Source organism: Amborella trichopoda, chromosome 13 (assembly GCF_054954075.1).
Source record: "Amborella trichopoda isolate Santa Cruz 75 chromosome 13, AtrichopodaSantaCruz75HAP2 v2.0, whole genome shotgun sequence".
Classification (NCBI taxonomy): domain Eukaryota; kingdom Viridiplantae; phylum Streptophyta; class Magnoliopsida; order Amborellales; family Amborellaceae; genus Amborella; species Amborella trichopoda.
The window spans coordinates 37,362,434-37,375,699 of record NC_142348.1 but is presented as its reverse complement, the minus strand read 5'-3'; the positions used below and the strand labels follow the sequence as shown (position 1 = coordinate 37,375,699).

At 34.1% G+C, this 13,266-nt stretch overlaps 1 protein-coding gene across 9 annotated transcripts in view; it reads right to left on the bottom strand.

Moving 5' to 3' along the window:
• The window catches only part of LOC18446357 (sulfatase and phosphatidylinositolglycan class N domain-containing protein), an 84,592-nt gene extending 81,976 nt beyond the window's left edge, over positions 1 to 2,616 (bottom strand). For 7 of the 9 annotated variants that reach the window (XR_016047180.1, XR_016047182.1, XR_016047181.1 and 4 more), the window contains exons 1-2: positions 2,139 to 2,616; positions 1,062 to 1,253 (exon numbers count right to left, since the gene is read on the bottom strand). Coding sequence is in view for 1 of the 9 variants with exons in the window: in XM_020674961.2 (XP_020530620.1) it covers positions 1,062 to 1,253; positions 2,139 to 2,412 (466 nt within the window). In the remaining 8 variants the exon portion in view is untranslated. Of the gene's footprint in view, positions 1 to 1,061; positions 1,254 to 2,138 lie in introns of those variants that run through there. The other 2 variants (XM_020674962.2, XM_088855287.1) reach the window with 1 other exon arrangement.
• Between the last annotated feature and the right edge of the window lie 10,650 nt (positions 2,617 to 13,266).

The following is a 13,266-nucleotide window of genomic DNA, read 5'->3' as shown; positions in this document are numbered from 1 at the left end:
TGGTAGCCACAAAACCTTTCTCTCCTCTTGATAATTCCTTCTACTCAAAAAAAAGTTTCAATACTTAATTCATTTACTATAGTTTGTTCTTAGTTAAATTGCACTGCAATTTTTTTAGATTACAAATTACCCTAAGTTTTTTAAAAAAATTTTGTGGTGATTTCATTGTAATTATCGAACATTTTATCCCTTCCAATAGTGTGTGTGTGTGTGTGTGTATATATATATATATATATACCTTCCAACCTCAAAAACATATTATTTTCCTTTACTATTTCTATTATATGTGTATTTCTTACACTGTACAGTTAAAAGAAAGTACAGAAATAGAAATAATGTCTATTAGAAATCCATTATATTTTTAAAATTTTGTACAAAATAGTGGTGGCGCAACTATTGAGCCCAGCCCTAACCACGCCCACACCTACCCAGACCAAGCCTGTTAAGCCAACAGGCCTTGATTGCAAGCCTGGCGCAGTGAAGGGCTGGCTCAGCCCATTTACCCCATTTTGAACTAAAAAACTTTCTATAATTCGGGCCAGTCTGACCTTATAACAAGGCCCTATGACAGGCCCGGACCCTGACTGTGACGGCCTGGCCTTCAAGGCCAGCTGGGCCATCCTGGCCCAGTTGTAATCAAAATAAAGTGGTCAAGGTAAATTATAAAAGGCTATTGTGATCAATAGGCAAATAGATCAGTAAACCCCCCCCGGTATCAAGTCTAATCAGCCATTAGAATTTTTAAAAAAAAGGAAGAAAACAAAAAAATGCTAAGTGCTAACTTATAACACAAACTTATCATGTTTTGATCAGATGTCCTGTGTCAACTTAGTGGAAGTTTGAGAAGGGACTCTCTTACAAACCTACGGTTTGGGTAAGATTAAAACACGACTACTACCACCTTGAGAGGTTATTGCTGAGAGGATCTAACCTCTTAACAAACAAAGAGCAGATAAAGGCAAAGAGGCTAAGGAATCGCATGCTGAAGCTTAACTACGAAAGCACTATCGTTCTACCAAGAAGAGGAAACTTCTATCAAAATACTGATTATCTAATATCACCTTTTGTAACAGCACTAGGGTCTTCATAAAAGCCAGCAATTATTGCAACATGCCCAGGTCTCGATTCAGTTGGAGGACGAGCATGTGAAATGCCCCATCGACCTTTAGTTTTCATAATATTTCTAAGAAATAACGCCCTGTACTCCCCTTTAGCATCAGGCTCAAAAAATTTATCGGCACGTAATCCATCAGCTGCAAAACCAGTTAACCCAACCTTGTCAATCTTTAGAATCAACCACCTAAAGAAGGAAAAGTATACAATAAGATCATTTAACTTTGATACAAGGTAGTCAATTAATCTTAATCATTGGATGTGAAATTGGGTGGTTACATTTATATAATTGACCAAACTCAAAGTTCAAAATGAATTTTCTCAAACTTTGAGATATACCCACTCTATCATATTTCACGTTAGATGGTTATAAGCATTGTGACCTCGTTGTATCAAAGGTAAATAGTCCCATTCAATACAATCCCCATAAGAAACATAGGTTGTTCTAGAAGTATCATCAATTTGAATTTTTGAAAGATTTAGACTTTTTTTTTTTTGAGACAGTTAACAGGATTTGGATTTTGAGACTTATGCAGAATTTCTTCAAAAGTATTTCGCAGGAATGTTGCAATAGCAAGGGATAAATGGTAATGGATAAAGAGAGAAGTGGTGAGTAAGAGATAGAGAGTGGGGAGAGACAAATGAAAGAGAGAGAATGGGTAGGCAGAGTGAGAGTCAAAAAAGAATGAAATGGGTAAAGAGAGAGATAGGTAGAGAGTAATGGGTACAATGACAAATTGGGATAGAGAGAGAGAGAGAGAAGTGCAAGAAATGGGTATGGGGAAACTGTAGAAAAACAAATTGGGATAGAGAGAAATGCAAGAAATGGGTATGGGAAAACTGTAGAAAGAGAAATGAGTGAGAAATGGGACAGAGATAGAGAAATGAGAGAGAAAGAGAAAGATTGGGAGAGAAGGAGATGGACAGAGAAGGAAATAGTGAGAGAAAGAAAGAGATGGATAGATTGAGGAAAGTGGAGAGAGAGAGAGAGATGGATAGAGAGAAAGAGAGAAGTGGGCAGGTACCTATAAGGAGGACCAGGCGCTTGGCAGGGGGGTTGATCCGAGGCTCGACAGGGTCCATGCCATGAACAATGGGGGTCTTGAAGTATATATCAAAAATGCTAAGCATGTAAATGGCGTGCAAAACCACGCCCAAAACCACCAACCATCTCTCTCTCCTCTTCCTGAACATAATCCACCTTCCCCTCATTCCTCTCCCCCCTACACCACCTCTGCTGCTGCTCCTGCTCAAGGGAAGAGGAAGAACCTCACCACCCTCTCCTCTCTCTCCTGCCATCAAAAACACACCTCTCTATTTCTAAATCTCTCCCTCTCTCTGAAAAGACTGATACCAATTCAAATGGCGGCGCGGTGGAGACGATGCGAGAGAGAAGGGATGGGTTTCCCCCATCGCCACCAGGATGATTCTATGCTCCCGCGGGAGCATTTTCTCCGATCACTCCCCTACTTTTGAGACCGATTAGACCCTCCACCACGGGCAAACATTTCTAATTTGAAATTTTCAATATAATCATTTTGACATTACTCAAAAGTTTAAAATTTCATGGAAAAACATGAATTGTTGGAAAATAAATCAAATAGTATGGATGAGACTCTAAATGGTTCAAATCTTATATGTAGTTTTATAGATTTCTTAGACATACATATTCGTAGGCACTTTATATACATTCATAAATTTTTTATCTAATCACTCAAATATTTGATCAACGCACTTCACAACTAGGTCAATACATGTTTGTGATCAATGGGAATTTTATGGCTATGATAAGAACTAATACAAAAAAAATAACGATAAACGAAAAAAAAATAAAAATAAAGATTTGAGAGCTTATACCCTTTCATTAGGTCTGCAAGGAAGTCCACTCCAATATTTTTTCAGAAGATCGAACTATTTATTTATTCTACAAATACTATCTCTACAAATAAGGGACATCTTCCCTTTAAATACTCTACAAAGAAGAACCCATTCCCTTTAAATACAAACTTATAACGGATAAAAAATAAAAATAAAATAAAAATAATAAACTAAACTCCATATCTCCTTATATCTTAAAAACAAATCTAATATATACTAACCAATCAAACATACTAATCCCTATCTATATCCATTTAAAAAAATAATAAGTTTCTAATTTTACCCTTTAAATCTCTACAACTAAAAAAAATAAGCATAACCTTAAAAAAAAAGTAAAAACCCAACCTAAATCTAAAAATCTAAGTGAAAAAATTAAAAATTAAAAATTAAAAAATTCACGGCATCACAAAGTCTCATTATGGAGTGAAAGTGGAGGGCAAAGTTACCAATACGTGGTTTTGGTCTAAGTGCACCATCATCATGGAGGCCGTGCTCCTTAAATCACATTGCTAAGGTAGGTGGATACTGACAAAAAAGCCACCATGGAGCTCTTCTATGAAGAATCCAAAAAGTAAGACAGCTTCTTGATAGAAGTACAACAAAAGAAATTGAGCTTTACCCCTACGTAGTAGAGATCATAGAGAGTGAATCAATTAGGTTACCAGATTCATTATATGGGCAAATGTTTATCTATATGCTTAAATGTTTAAAAATTAAAATATTTCGTCACTTTAAATTGTCTCTTCATCTTCGTATTGTCTATGTTTCTACTTCTACTTCAACCTTAAATATTTTTATTCCCCTTTTATTCGCAACAAGGTCATAGAGGGGGTGAGATATGTTATTAGAAGATTGTTAAGAAACCATATAAGCTAAATACATGCATTAAAGTAAGTTAAAAGATAACATTTTATGTAGGAATTTTATTGACTTTGTGTAATTGGGAGGCCTAATTAAAGCATTAAATCACATATTTTTCCCAGCTTTTCTATGTACAGGGATGTGGATGTGGAAGTCTCATTTGCCTGTAGAATTGTTAGGACTTCTCGTAACGAGATGGATCTAGGTTATCTCTTAACTAATTACAAGTTCTTTCACATCATTCATCTTATGAAATATTTTAGCCCTCCCTTTGCATTTCATTACAGCTAAATGGTGGGTGGTACAAGGTTAGAACGTGAGAAGGGCAGCAATCAAGGTGTTCTCTCAAATATATTCAACTACTGGATATGAGCAAAACTAGATTATATTTCAATGGTTTTATATTTTGAAGAGGAATTAAGTGATTTCATAGAGGCTTCATAAGGTTGTTTATGCTTATTACAATTTGAACCTCCAAGAACGACAAATAAGGAAGTCGACTGAGAGCTACAACCCAATCTAACAAGATGCAATATTTGTTGTAGATACAGGGATACATGATAGCAGTAGGTAGTAGAAGAAAATGAGTCAATGCTACGTAGGAGGGCATTCTTGAGGTAATTTGTGAGGAAGATATCCAAGAAGGTGCTAGCAAGCAGGGAGGAGGAGGTGACCCATCAAGATTTGAGGTGACCCTTTTTTTTTTTTTTTTTTTTTTTTTTTTTTTTTTTTTTGGGGGGGGTGGGTTTTAGGGATGAAAGAGTAAGATGATTCTGATGCCACTTAATCCCAACCAAGATATATGCAACCTAAGACCAAACAACAAAGCACGAGGAGTAACAAAACCTTGGAAATTTCGTGATAGTAAAGGAACAGTTCACCGTCCCTGGGGCCCATGTTATAGTCAATTGGGTATTGATGCTTCTACCATGCACACCAATGGATTGTATCACCGTTAAATGAGTGGAAACAATGCGATGAAGCGAAATAATAATGTCGTCGTTTGTTTTGGTAGTAGGTTGTATTTCAATAGTAGCGTACTGGGATCATATATTCATATCCATGATGTTTCTAAACTCCTTTTTAATATAATGTGAATATAATGATAGACATTCGGACAATGAGTGTCATCTCAATATTCACATATTTTTGTAAAATAATAAAAGTCTATAAGACACTACCCTTGATTTTTGGAAACACAAAAAACAATATTTATGACAATCTTTAAATAATTCTTTGAATTATTTGTTTAAGGTTAGATAAGGCCTATGTGGCCGATCCACTATTGGGAATGCTAATACGCTGATTCATACCGATTTTCTGGATGGCTGATCTGCTTACGCAATTTGGGTTTCCAAAACTATTTAATGTTTTTATTCATCCAGGTGGTTTGAAGAAATGAAACATTTTATATAAAAAAAGTATACAATAAGACAATTTATCTTTGGTATAAAGGAGGTCATAATCTCTTTCGGCCACTTGATATTAAATAGGTTGGCCAAAAATGTACTAATGACAAGGCTTAAAGTTTCAAATATTATTTTTCAAACTTTGATAGCTAGGAATAAGTGTTATCCCTTTAAAATAAAGATAAACGATCTTCTAGTATACAATCCCTTTTAAAAAAAACACACGATGGACCAGTTCGGTTCAAGCCAAGTATACCCTCTTATTTTTTATATTTTTTCATACTTTTTTGGTTTTTTAGGTGGTGTAGTGTTTAAAGCCCCTACAACTTCTTTCATTTTCTTTTACTTTTTTTACTTTTTTATTATTTTTCCATATCACCAATCTAGGTTATCCAGGTTGATGATGTGGGACGAGATCAATGCATGGCAATTCGGCCCATAAATCTAGTATTATAAACAAAAGTTTTATGTAAGTGTTATAAAATCCAAATATATGTACCTCCATAACACTAGAGAGACATGGATCACAAAATCAAGAGAAGTTTAACAAAGGGAATTGTACACCATAAGACTACTGACATTTATACAAGGAGGTCAATCACCCTTAGCCGTTAGTTATGAATCTGATAATTGAGAGTTTGTCACAAAATTTGAGGAATTTGAACCAAGTAAATGGAGCTCTCATAGCTGCCCGATTTTGCATCTTATGGCTGAGAATGATTGTCACCTCCCCATACCAAAAGTGAATGGTCTTATTATATATTTTTCCTTAAATTTTCAACAATTCAATAATTTACACTTTTCAACTATTCCAACTCATGGTTATGTATATTTTGAAAGGTATTTTGAAATAAATCAAAAGATGTGGGTAAAATTTTAAATAGTTGATCTCGTGTGTATTTTGATAAATTTCCCTAAACAAAAATGTCACTAATGTTTTTGCAACCATGTATTCTCTGCTAACAATAAAGATTGCATTAGAATTGTATTTTAGAATTCTCTGCCCTTAGAATTCTAGAATTGTATTTTAAAGTTGATTACATTAAGTTACAATTAAAACGCTTAGAACTCTAGAATTGTATTTTAAAGTTTAATCGAAAGAAGAGACCCTTGATAGACGAGATTGTTTGCTTACGGGTCCAACTAGAAAGACATTCAGGGTTGAAATTTAAGTGTAGTCTTCACATTTTGTTAATTTAGACTAGCATCCTAAATTATAGTGTAGATATGATTCCTATATACCCTTCTATTTCATATACATTGCCTCACATATTTCGATTTTGAGATAGATTTTATGTGGGATAAGATTCTTTTGCTTCTTTATTTTTGGCATGCAGAGAATTAAACTCGTTTTTGGTGGGTAAAAATCAGAAATATATAATCGAAAGAGCTTATCAAAATTGTATTTCTTTATAGAGAAGTAAAAGTTAATCTTTTAAATTTGATTGATAGCTTTGGTGATAGAAATACTGAGGTCCATGTCCACGTAGCCCCTAAATTTAGGCTAGTAGGACATTTAAGTTATATGCTTATAAAAGAATATCTCGAAAATTATAATCATGAAGATTCTTTAGGAATAGAGTCTTTGAAATATATCTTTTGTAGGCATATATTTCTTAAGAAATATTTTGTAGATTTGGCAAAAAATCGTCGCTATAAAGCAGGTAATAACCTAAAAAATCATACGAAAAAAAGAAGAAGAAGGATGGAGGGGAATGATTGGTCTCTAAGGTTGAGAGTTCAAATCCTAAAATTGTCTACTTTACAACACATCTTCTAGACCATCCATTACATTTGCAAGGCATGTCAATGGTGCAAGCCATGTCAATGGTTTATGACACTGAAACTGTATTTTCAAGTACGGTTTTGAGGTGCAAGTTTACGAAATCTTTTAAAACTATATCCCTACAAAAATTCCCCCACAATCAATTTCTTCATATATTTATTTAACTTTTCGTAAATGTAGAGTATATGTTTAAGGAATTTCTTTTCATTTACCATTAATTCTTGAAATAGATACTGAACTATGGTTCATCTCCACAGGCAAACATGCCCCATGCTAACAACAACAAAAAGGAGCACTACAACTTTGACGGTTTTATTGCAAGGAGCAGCTTTAGTTCACATGTTATTTGTTTTAAGATAATTTTTAGTATAAAGAAATGTATACAAAAACTATTTATTTTTAATACAAGGAAGTCACAATCATTAACGGCGGTTAGATGTGAATCAGGTGGATGGGAATGTATGATTGACTAGGCACAAGGTCAAAAATAAATTTCTCAAACTATGTGACTCTCTTTGAGCCATATAATTCTACTTCCAATGGCCAAAGATAATTGTGGCCTCCTTATACCAAAAATACATGGTCTCATATTATAAAATCCTAAGTGAATTTGAGCTTAGAATTGACATACCCACAATGTCCTTCATGGAGGTGCTAGCAAATCGGTTGATAATCTAAATAAATAAAGCATATCAACCCATATTCTTTATCGTGACCGATTAACATCATTAGTTAAGGATAAAAGTTTATATAAGGTTATATAAGTAAAGTTTATATAAGGTTGCAACCTTAAAATGTAGAATCACAAATGCACCTCAAAAATCTATCAGAAAGGCTGTTTTAATGTTGAAAGAACCTCTAATTGATCATCTCGACATAGAGATATATGAATATTTTAAAAAAAAGGTTTTTGAGTCCAAAAAATAGTACATCTTGCAACACATTATCTAGACCGTCCATTTTCAAGATTTTCATATGTTTATAGATATACTTGATTTTAACTTTTTTTGGAGTTTAAAAATTTCTAATTAGATATAAAATTAGTTTTTAAGATAATCCTAAAAAAAATTTACAACAAAATTATATGTTATGATAAAATTTGGAGATGCGCCTTAATTGGATTGTTTACCGTTGCAACCTTATAGAAACCGGGAATATTTATTTACAAATATGCCCCTTTAGTCCCACCCTATTTAAGAGGTTAGAAGAAAACAACTTGGTATGTACCCGTGGTTCTAGGGCATGTTTCCTTTCTATACCCCACTTGTTAAGAAAGCACTAGAGAACATTCATAGAGCTAGAACAAAAGTTGCCTTCCACTTTTTTCCAAATGATCGTCTTCCTCAAGGGCCTATATGTATGCCATGCACGGTGTCCATGCCCATGCAAGGCCAGATTGCTTGTGAATCTTCATATCACTATGCATAGTAGATATAGAGGTCGCCACCCTCAACCCTGTGTGGCTTGGCCACATGTTGTGCACCTATTGTTCACATTAACAAACAAGTCCTAATGGATTTGGACTGCTCAAATATATCTAGCCTTTGTAAGATAGATGTGTTTTTCCTGTTTTTGTTACGTGTCGATACACTAAAGATATGACACATATATGTCACTGAAAAATCTTACAAAACTTCTTTTAACCTCATGAAATGCCACTAAAGAAATGCGCAGTATCCTATAAAATCCCAACCCCCAAAATAATGTATGGACATGTAGTTCAAAAAAGACAATTTTCTCGTTCGCGCTTACTACATTCGTATCTGTAACATATGTTGACGCACGTGTTTGTAGCACAGGGCGATACCGTTTGTCAAGCATTTGCAAGAGTGGGTATTAATGAGACCTCAATTATTTTTGGTTTTTTATTGATTTAGATGATCTCAAGTTGGATCTCCAGGTGGTTCTCAAAGAACCATGCTTTTTTTAATTCAGGATTCTTTGTGAATCGTAATTCGACCAATCCAATAAATCTATCTTTAGGTTTAATATTTTATAGCATAAATTTGGAGAGATTTCATCTGCAATCATTTTTAGATTTTTGTTGCAAATACCCCACGACAGAGACACGAGTCCTCGATATCTAATGGTGTCTAGCTTGAGTCTGAAATATATTGTCTGTGAAATATATTACAGGCGTAATATAGTACTGCATAATACATTACCCGTAAATGGATTGTCATTGTTTGGGTAATATTTAGATGCAACTTGAGAAATTCATTGCTATTGTTTGGCTATGTCTGGAAGAAATATGAAAAATACATTTCCATCCAAATATGAAAAATATGGCTATGTTTGGCTAACATGATTAGAATTTGGTTTGGTTTTAATATCATAAGTCATTGGAATAACATGATTTTATTGCGATAAGCCTTATTCTTATTTATTTTTTATAGAAGTCTTTCAAATGTCTCTATATGTAGTTTCAAATAAGCAATAAATTTATAATACTAAAATCAAAATATTTATGGTACAAGTTAAAAAATGGAAAGAAGTTTCATTAGTTACCAAAATCAAAATATTTATGGTACAAGTTAAAAAATGGGGAAAAGTTTGATTAGTTATTAAAATCAAAATATTTATGGTACAAGTTAAAAAATGGGAAGAGGTTTGATTAGTAAACTAGAAAATTTGGTTATTGCAGTAGAAAATTTTGAAGCATTGGAGGAGACTAAAGAGGTATCTTATTTCAATTGAGCTTTTACTGATTTCTTATGAGGATTATGTTGTGTGAAAGTTTTTATTATGATTGTGTTGTGTAATTTCTCATCGATTACTAATTATTATTTTTATTATTTTTGTTTTTATACGACAGATGATGGCGGCCTACAACCCAAATTGGGGATAGAGGGATATAAATTTTTTTTATTACGATTGTAGTAGAAAATTGTCTCTCATCAAGTTCTACCACTGTTGAAATCAATTTAGATTTCTCCTTACTTTCCCTTACCAATTATTAAAAATTTTTGTTTTTATATGAGAGCTAGATGAGGGCTACAACTCAAATTGGGGATAAAGGGATATAGAAATTTTTTATTATGATTGCAGTAGAAAATTTCCGTCGTACACATGTTCAAATCAATTTAGATTCCCTTTTCATATCCCCTACTTTCACTTTCTATCTACCTTAATAATTAGAGAAATGTTTTTTTAAGCGGGGATAGGACAATACAAATCAATTTAGATTCTGCTTTTTATATCCTTACTTTCACTTTCTACCTACCTTAATAATTAGGGAAATGTTTTTTGAAGCGGGAATAGGGAAGACACATACGAAAGATTTCCAAAGATTACCCATCAACTTCGTAATAGATTTTCACCCTAATGTCTTTCTATTTTTTACTATTAAAATATTCCAAAACAGTGTAAATGTCATATTTCCTTATAATCTATTGTGCCGTTTGGATACCTGAAAATATATTGTCTGTAAAATATATTACTGGTGTAATGCATTACTGCGCCACTGTTTGGATAGTATTTAGATGTAAATACATGGTTACTGTTTGGCTATGTCCAAAAAAAATATGGGAAATGCATTACCAACAAATTTTTTTTTTTTTTTTTGGCTTTATACCCAAAGCATGATTGAGTGGTACAATCCCTATTAGTATGTAGCTTAAACTTTATAATTGCATCAGGCATAAGAATTAGCCACACCTTTTGTATGCCTTTGCATCTTGACTTGGAATCACATGTTTTCAAGATATTAGCACTTTGGAATAACATACTTTTATTATGATAAGCCATCATATTTTTTATGTTTTTTTTTTTTTCTTGTGCTAAAGCCTTTCGATCATCTCTTTTCAGAAAACTTTAGAGAAATTTGGCTAGTAACTTAGAAGGCTTTATGACTTAATGAGATGTATAGGAGGAAAAATTATATTGGGGCATTGGAAGAGATTGAAGAGGTAAATTAATTTTAAAAAATAATAATAATTCAAGTACATTGATTTGACGATTCTCTGTGAGTGAACTCAAGAATTTTGAATTTATCAACAAACAATAGCAGCAAAAAATAAAATAAAGCTAAAAAAATAAACAAAATGATCTTAGCAGAAAACCTTTATTTTATTTTTTTTGAACAATACCTAGATTGCAGAACTCAAAAAAATAAATCTTGCATCTCTAGAAATAAGCCATAGTTACAACTGTCGTAGTTACAACTGTAGTAGCAGAAGATGTGGTTAGGCTACCAGGTTTTAGTTGTTGGTAAGATGGGGTTGGGGCTACAGGATTTTAGCGGCTAGCTATTAGTAAAATGGGACTGGGGCTCCAGGATTTTAGCTAGCTGTTAGTAAGATGGGGTTGGGGCTACAGGATTTTAGCGGCTAGCTGTTAGTAAAATGGGACTGGGGCTACAAGATTTAGCTGCTAATTGAAGAATGGGGTGGCGGGTTTTAGCTGTTAGTAAGATGGGACCGGGGTTACCAGGTTTTAGCAGCTAGATGCTAGTGGAAGAAAATGTCGTTGTTGTGTGAGTAGTTGCTAGTTGCTACTAGTTGAAGAAGATGGGCAAGATGTGGTTGTTGTGTGATTTATCGGTTTTAGCTGTTAGTTGAAGAAGATGGGTTGTTGTGTGATTTTTGAGGTAAAGGAGCTATTGGTAGTTTTAGCTGCTAATTGAAGATATTTTTTTTGGTCGTTTATTAAGAAGTGAATCATGGGATATTGAAGAATTATTTATTTATTTATTTTGTGGCTTATTAGGAAGTGAATCATCAGATATTTGGGTAGCTACAGCGTTTTAGCTGCGCATTGAAAAAAAATTTTTGTTGTGGTTTATTAGCTGCTCAGTGAAGATTTTTTTTTTTGTGGTTTATTAAGAGATGAATCACCAGATATGTGGGTAGACGCGCTTGAAAGATTTTCCCCATTACCATGATTACCCATCAAGCAAGCATGTAATAGATTTTTCACCCTCATTAAAGTGTGTCCAAACAATGGAAATGTCATATTTCCGTCTAATCTATTTCATTTCCAGGTTCTGGAACGGCCCCGTAATAGATTTCCACGTACCCAAACGTCTCTGAAACAAATGTTCGGCAACGTTCAACCAGTCGAGACAATTTTTTTGGGAGGGATTTCCATCAAACTTAAGAAAATCAGTGTTAATAGGAACTTTTTTCTCTCATCTTTACGCCCATCATGACGATGATCATTCCATGCCTCTTTGTCTATGCCCCTATGTTGGCCAAATCAGTCGGATGGTTGGCTATCCAACTGCTCACCACGTTCATGATCTCATCGATGATGTCCTGCATCAAACCCAATATGTGTAATCAAACACATCTATAGGCTGCTCTGACTTAGATTTGCACTGGATTCATAGTGTTCTCCAAGAAATCCTCCCGGCATAGACCCACCCCTGCGAGTCTTGCTTTGCTCGAGGCATGTTAATGTAGATCTTCATTATGTAACAACCATGCAACCATCTCCAAGAAAGCGTTTGTTCTTCTGGTCTAGTTTGTTGTATCTGCAAGCACAACCATGAAAACTAGCCATCTATGTTTCCAATTGTTCCAAACCATACTGTGATACTAAATTAATTTAAGAGGAATGTGATAAGTTATATATGTCCTCGTTTCGATCCTAGAGTGAACCAAACAACGCAACAATGGAAATTGAGTGCCCAGTTTTCTAAGGGATTATACCATATAGGAAGGTCCCACTCGACAGCTTGACCTGCTGTCATGGTGGCATGTCATTCATGCGCATTAATGTCTCGGGTTCGAAGCATATCTCGGGTTCGAAGCCCAGCTTGACTGACGCAGTGGATTCCCTTCCCTCTCTTTCAAAAAAAAGAAAAGTTAAGCGGCTAGGGATGTCTCAGAGAATTTAAGAACTTTATTGGACTTTGCATGTGGTCATTATGGTCCCCTCCAACCACTGGATTTCTCATTTAACTGCCACCGTCAATTGTAACCTTCTACTAAAAAGTAAACAAATGGTATATTTTTCTATTTTTCAAACAAAGAAACCGTGATATACCAAAATTAGTACACTACATTATATTAAAACTCATCTAACAGCTCAGATATAGTCCTCAAATAAATAAAATAATAATTATAACTAAGTCCATAATTTCAACAAAAATAAATGCAGGCTCAGTTTAGATCTTGCCTAACCCTTTCAAGTGTTTGACCAAGCCTACGAACATGATGTTGAAAAGGTGAGGAAAGTCATCAACATCATCTTTATCCGAGCCTCATTCCAACTATA